At 54.3% G+C, this 7,306-nt stretch overlaps 1 protein-coding gene across 1 annotated transcript; it reads right to left on the bottom strand.

The window, feature by feature from the left end:
* Window positions 1-293: 293 nt before the first annotated feature.
* On the bottom strand, window positions 294-3,422 carry LOC119375423 (uncharacterized). The gene is given in 3 exon segments (XM_049411261.1): window positions 294-2,947; window positions 2,950-3,023; window positions 3,094-3,422. Coding segments are annotated over 3 exon segments (3,057 nt in total).
* Between the last annotated feature and the right edge of the window lie 3,884 nt (window positions 3,423-7,306).

Below are 7,306 nucleotides of genomic sequence, written 5' to 3'. Positions count from 1 at the left end.
TGCAAGACTCCATCGCATTACTCTTCCATTTGTCAACTTTGCCTTGTTGATGAACTCTAACGGTTGATGATCCGTCTGTACTTTGAAATTCTTTCCGAACAAATTGATGTGAAACTTTTTGACAGCCCATACTAACGCCAAGCCTTCCCTTTCCACCGTCGAATAATTTCTTTCTGCAGAGTTTAATCCCCTGCTTGCATAAAATACGGGATGTAACCTGCCGTCTTTTTCTTGCAACAAGACTGCTCCCAGCGCTCGTTCTGATGCGTCTGTCCGGAGGACGAACTCCTGCTCTAGATCTGGCGCCAATAGGACAGGCGGCGGGAGGCTTTTCGTGCCTCCGTCCACACTGACTGGAGCTGCGTCGCTCGTGCCTCCTGGAAAACTCCGCCCAGCTCGCCGCTCAGGTAACTCGAGATCTCCTCGAAGGTGGCTGACCTGCGAATACGCTTAGAAACATTTTTGGTTAGCGCATCTAGGGCCATCTCCTGAATCTCGAGGTCGGCTGATGTTAACAGCTTGAAGGCATTGTCCACTCGGCAGGCGTCGCTGGTGTCAGCTGCGACGGGGATGCCCGCTGCTCCGGCTGCTGCGCTGCCGTAGACGTAGTCGTTGGCAGCGTTCCCTGGAAGATAAAGAGTCTTCTTGATTAGGGGCCGGAGAGCATCGTCCAATCGTGCCCATTCCGATTTGCCGATTTGTCCGCACCTCAATGCGAAGTTGAGCGCTGGAAAGACAAAAGTTTTCACAGCGTCAATTCGTTGCGATGGGGGAAGCATGGACTGAAGTAGGGTGCGGCCGACGGATATCGCTTGGTCGACTGTGGAGTTGTCCGGCAGAAGACTAAATCCGACGGGGCGTCCAAGAAAGGTTTGACTGTCGTAGTCACCTATGCGGGGGATTTCCTCGCCGTCGACGAGAAATGTTGTTGCCCGGGTGCCCACGGGAGTCCTTCCGGAGAGGTGCAGGCTTCTGCACTTCTTCGGGTTCAGCCGAAGTCCCAGCTGTCCGGCCAGAGTCGCCACGACGTTGATGCGGTCCTGAAGCTGCCCTGGGTTGTCTGCAAGGGGGGTTAGATCATCGGCGTAGGCGAGCACGTTGTGTTGCTTCTCACCTCCCTGAACCGCCCGTATGACGGGGTCTAGCACCAGGTTGAACAGCAGGCCGCTCAGTGGGCAGCCCTGTCGGATGCCAGCTGAGATGCTGACTGGAGCTGTAGTTCCAGTCTCGGCGATGATGCGGGTCGTGTTGCCTCTGTAGAGGTTCGCGACAATGGCGCGGAAGTCCTCTCCAGCACCTGCACCTCGAAGAGAGTTGATTAGTGGATTGTGTGGCACGGAGCCAAAGGCATTGGCGAAGTCGAGGAACGCCACGCAAAGGTCGCCACCGCCGGCCCGCGCCGCGTCTAGACGCTCCTGCAGCACGAAGTTGTGTTCGAACACTCCATCGTGCGGCAGGAACCCCTTTTGACACCGCGGGAGCACACCATGGTCGCACACCCACTGCTGCATGCGGGCCGCAAGGCAGCCCGCATACAGCTTGGAGATTGTGCTTCCAAGGGCGATGGGTCTCCAGTTCGTGACGTCGCTCGGGTCACCCTTCTTATGAACGAGGATCGTTCGCGTCTCCTTCCAGGCAGGGGGTACTCGCTTGAACCGGAGGCACACGTTGAACACTGCGGACAAAAAGAGAGCATCGGGATCGTTAGTACGCCAATGGTGATAGGTGATCCGATCACCACCGGGAGCCGTGTTCTCGCATTTGCGAAGACGTGCTGCAACTTCATCGGCAGTGAATTTGGCGAGGCAGATCTCGGCTATGTCACTGCGGCGAGTTTTGTTGAGCAGCAGGCTGGTGTCCGCTTCTTTCGGTGCCCATGTCGCAGTGAAGTGCTCCTCCAGTTTGTCAAGCGGAAGCTCGCAGAGCTTCGACTCGCCCTGAACGATGACACGAACTGCCCGATGACGGTTTCGACGGTACAGGCCCTGGATCTGCTGGGCGTTGTCCGGGTTGGTTGGGGCTCGTGGTTTCCCAGCGGCAGGTGCTTCCGGGATCTTCGCCTCCCTCCTAATCGTGGAGATGGCCTCGTCCAAGATGGATAGGAAGTCATCCCAGCGCTCGGTGGTGGCGGGCTCGCGAAGCAGTAGCCTGATCTTCTGGGTGTGCTCTGCAAGCACGTTGGTGTCATCAATTGAGCCGGAGAGGGTGATTTCGCCGGAGGTCTCGTCCTGTGGTGCCGGGTCGTTGCCGGCTTCGTCGAGTAGCGCTTCCTCTGGAGACATCACTTGTGTGGGAGATTCAACACTCTGTGAAGTGATGCTCCTTGGCGTCGAGCTCATCGGTTGATCATCTCGCGGCGTTGCACCGAGAGTATGCGAGCGCTGATTCTCCGCAGGGCTGGCTGCAGCCGAGGCTGTTTCTGCGCCCTGCAATGAAAAAGCTACGCTCAGTGACCCCTCGGATGGTGAGTTCTCCTCGTCTGCTGCTGGCTTTGCCGCAGGGCACCCGTCGTCCCGGCTGGTCGCATCGTGCGTGGGGGCTATGGGAGAGGAGGAAAGAGGGGTGAAAAGGGGGCCCGATGTTGTTGGACCGGTTCTGGGCGTGCTCGCCGGTGCCGTGCTGCTGCGCAGAGACGCGCTGCTCTCTTCACAATCCGCAGAGCCCGGGGTGGCTGGCGCCATCTCGTGGTCCTGCGAGTCATGAGACGGGCTCGTTATTCCTCGCGATGGTGAAGTCCCCTCGTTGACCGTCGGTGTTGTTGGTCCCGCGGTTGCTGTGGCATCGGCGGTGTTGCCGGTCGTGCCACCTAGAGGGGAAGAGAGGATTGTTAGAGCTAGGTCCGGTAGTGTGGGATCTGCTCTCGGTGAGCTCGCTGCAGCGTTGGTCTCATTGGCGGCGGTGGTGGTGCTGCTAGTCGTCGCGGGGGTGGCGCGCGGAGTTGATCTCGCGTTGGTCGCCGGTTGGGTCGCGCGCTGCTTCGCTGCCTTCCTGCTGTGTGAGCGGACATGATTGTCCAGCCCTTTCTTGTTGGGGAACGTCAGTGAGCACTCGGCGCATGGGTGCGCGAAGGTTGCGTTCGTCCAGAGCTCATGCCTCCCTTTCGAGATGCACGGGTGCACGGTCGGCCGGTAGCCCAGGTCGGTTGCGGAGCAGATGGTGCAGGTGTAGGCCGCGCTAACCTTTAACCTGTGCTCGTCCCAGAGATGTCGCATGAGGCTTTGGCGCCGGCTGGTCCATGTGACGCCGACGTACTTCTCGTGGCAGTCTGGCATGGGACATCTGAAACCATTGGGCACGGGAAATAAGATGGTGAGTATGTTCCCGTCAAGCGTCGGCCGGTTTTCGGTGTCGTCCGTGCTCCTGGCTGGGCTCGTCTGGATCGCGCTTCCTCCGGCATTCAGGCTGCCGGGTGTCGAAGACATCTCCTACTGGCAATGATGGTCGGCCAGGGGACGGCAGGCGGCAGTCTCAGCAGAGGGAACATCAACGTGAAGGGACACTACATAACACACTGACACTTGGAATGACATAGTAAAACACTTCAAGAATGAAAGACGGCACAAGACACTTTAACGGGAAGGAAGAGGAGAGAGAGAAAAAAAAAGGGGGGGGGGGTGGCGGACTTGCTACATGGTTAGTGTAGCAGGCCAACGAGAGAGAGAGAGGGGGGAGGGGCCGCCCCCTTTTGGTGGAAGCCAGAAAAGGGGAAGTGGAAAGAGGAAGCGAGGAAAGAGGAGGAAAGAGGCGCCAAAATACAAAAAAAAAGGGTAACGAAAGGGAGGGAGGGGGGGGCGAAGTGCTACTTAATAAGGAACTGTCATCTCACCAAAGTCATAAGCAGCAGGTTCAACCACGGGTTCCAAGGCAGCAGGTCCCAGGCAGCAGGCAGGTCCGAATCCGAGAGGTCTACACTTTGATCTTAGCCAAAAGGCCGAGGCTTTTTATTGAGTGTTTCGGACAGGATCGGCCGGGTCAGTACAGGGAGCCTACTGGTAGTAGATGGACCTGGAGACGTGGGCCGCGTTGACCCCGGATGTGGAGATCGTAAGAGGAGCGTGTAGCACTGCACGAGCACGGTACACCGAGGCACGGCAAGTCGGACACCACACGGGGGATCCCACGCAAAGAGGAACACGTGCACAAAGGGCGACGCACAGGGGAACACACGAACACAGCACTGATTAATCACTGCACACCGGTGACGCCTAAGGGCGGCCACCGCGCACGTGGGCGTGGTAGATAGCTCTCGACGCAGCGATGACCTCACTGACGCAGAGGCGCTTGAAGAGCCGGGAGTACGAGCGCGAGGACAGCCGCCGCAGGATGGCGTCGTTGCCAGGATCCCAAGATCCGAGGGCACCAACGATGACGGCGGCGACGGTGACGCGCTGATATCGCCGGCGGAGGTAGGCGGCCACGGGCTCATACTTGGCCAGCTTCTCGTTGCGGGCGTTGGAAAATGCCGCCGGGGTGTTGTCAAACTGGCAGGCAACGTCGAGGCAACGGGCAGGCAACGTACACTTTGATCTTAGCCATACTATCGAGAGGCCGAGAAGCCCGTTCTTAGTTCGCTTATGAATCTTGCATAAACTGCCGGTGAGGGTTATGCTCCTGTCTGTAGGAGACGGAAGGCTAGTGCTTGTGGTCGTTTTAGTCGAGGGTGAGGTAACGGAAACTTTCGCCGTTCGAGACGACAGTGCTGACAGATTTCATTATAGGTCTCCTTTAAAGGGGTACTGACACGAATATTTTCAGTTGTCGTTTTTTTGCGTTAAATGAAAGGTCAAGCCCTCAAGAGCCTAGAAAAGGTAATGCTAAGCGCGAGTGCGCCCTGAAAAAGTAATTACTGTATGTTTTTAAAAGCTAGTTTCGGTTCCTACTGTACCCTGACGTCACAACACGATATGAGCTTCTAGTCACGTGCTCGCACAATATAGAGTGACGTTTCCATGGCTGTTTCGCACCGTGGCTCCGTTGGTGATGCACGAGCGGCCATCTTGGAAGTTTTGGTACCTAACGTCATCACAACTAGCCAGACTGCGGCGTGAAGTCACCAGAATTTGTACTGTAGCCTGACGTCAAGCTAGTGTCGATGTCAGTAGGTTCGCCATGGAAAAATTGACTTTAATATCAAATTAAAATACCTTATCAGCATTTTCTGAGCTTCACACTTACTCAGAGCCGTCTCTGCATAAAGGAGATATGTATGGCACAGTAAACTCGCCTTCAAAAAAAGGTGTCAGTACCCCTTTAATGCATCAAATGCTTTCTCTTCTACTCTTGTCCACTTCACAACATTCCTGGCTCTCTTCTTCGTTAAAGGGATACTGAACAAAATTTTCGCTGCCGAGATAAATGGCCCAGTTGAAAGATTGGGTGCTGAAATTTGTTGAAACAACCTTCATTTCAGCCAGAGACTAGCAGAAAATAATGAATTTAATGCATTTTTCACAAATTGGCGCGTCTAGCGGCCGCGCCGCGAACTAGAGAGGAAGTGACATGAAACTCGGCGGATACTGACTCGCCAACCGTGCTCGGTGCAAAATCACTTACCAATCGATATCGCAAGCCGCCACCCGCTGCCGCGCATCTCTCTCACAACATGTTCTCGGTCGGGAAGGTGTTCTTGAGAGGAGAGGTGGAGAAAGGGAAGTGGCAGGGCAGGAGAGAGCGTGCCGGTTGCCCCCCTCTTGCTGGAGCATTTGATGTCACGGTCGTCGACAAGCGCACTGGCGTGCAGCCACCGTGCTCTCACAATCCACTAAAAATACGGCCAACTGCTCCTAATTACGTGAAATGAACGCTGTTTATAGAAACAGTCTTGTCATCAGAGTCGAATGCAAGTGTTTTCATAGCTTTTTCAAATTTTTGTTCAGTATCCCTTTAATGCAACTAGAGGAGCTGCTATCTCTGCGTATCGGGGTATGAATTCTCTATAAAATCCTTTCAACCCCAAGAATGATTGTACTTTTTTTTTGGTCTTTGGTGTCTTTGCTGCTTGAATTTTCTCTAGAATTCCTTCTTTTGTGGCGATGTGACCCATGCCCAACTTGTGTCCAAGGAAAGTCACCGCTTGGAATCCAAATTCACTTATTTGACTTAATTGTTACTCTGGCCTCGTCTAATCTTTGAAAGAGCACTTCTAATGTTTCCAAGTGCTCTTGCCACGTGTCTGTAGCCACAAGAATATCATCAATATAATGCTCAACGTTCCTAATACTGTGGAGCACTCTCCTCATCAGTTTTGTGAAAACGGCTGCCGCGGTCTCAAGTCTGAACGACATATACTTGAATTGGAATAGTCCTCGTGTGCAGGAAAACGCTGTCTTTTCTTTAGATGCTTTCTCCATGAGTATTTGCCAATACCCCTTGGTCAAATCTAGCTTCAAAAAGAACTTTTTTCCACCGACATGTGCAAAAACCACATCCACTCTCGGTATAGGTTCCGAGTCCGCCACTAGTATATTGTTCAACTGTCGGAAGTCTTTCGAAATTCTGTTGGAACCGTCTGGTGTCTTTACCACCACCAACGGTGCGTTGTAGGTGATGTCGACCTCTCTATAATCCCTGAGCGAAGCATCTCGTCTACCTCCTTTTCAACAGACTCTTGTGCCATCATTGGCAAAGAGTACTGCTTGACATAAACTGGCATCGCAGTGGTACAGTCCAGCTTACATTTAATAACATTAGTTCTCCCTGGCATGTCAGATAGGGGGGGGGAGTTGCACCGGTGGTGCAGGTAGGCGTTGAACAGAGCCGAGAGGAAGCGTGCCTCCGGTTCGACAGACTTTTATGATGGTAAGCCAGCCTGTTAGCGTCCGGGGCGGTGTTTTGACTTGCGCAGCCAAGAAACACCTCGTCAACCGTGAACGCCCGGGTGTCCGCAGGAGCCAGTGCGGGAGCCCGATGAAAGAGGAGAGCGGTGTCCGCAGTCCGGGTCACATTATGTAATAAATGAGTGTAATAGTAAAGGTGGCATTCACCCCTGAGCAACGCTACGCTCCCACATCATACCCGCGCGGCATGCCGGGAAGCCACTCCTTCCGGGTGTTCTGTGCCGCCGTGTCTAGGGCCGCGTCCCCTGTGTGTGCCTCTGCGTTTTATTAAGTTCAGCCGTTTTTTGCGCTCGCCATTCGATATCATGGTTAATTGATCCGTATTTGGGTGCAGCAATTGCACAAAATCGAAGGGTGAGAACGCAAAACCGGTTAAATTTTATTCGTTGGCGAACGTTATTCGCGGACAATGTAGCCGTACTCTGGAGGTTTCGGCGAAACGTTGTGACGAATGGTTGAGCCGTCTTCTC

The sequence above is a fragment of the Rhipicephalus sanguineus genome, chromosome 11, assembly GCF_013339695.2.
Source record: "Rhipicephalus sanguineus isolate Rsan-2018 chromosome 11, BIME_Rsan_1.4, whole genome shotgun sequence".
In the NCBI taxonomy this organism is placed as follows: domain Eukaryota; kingdom Metazoa; phylum Arthropoda; class Arachnida; order Ixodida; family Ixodidae; genus Rhipicephalus; species Rhipicephalus sanguineus.
Note: the sequence above shows the minus strand (reverse complement) of the source record. Positions and strands in the feature narration are given on the sequence as shown.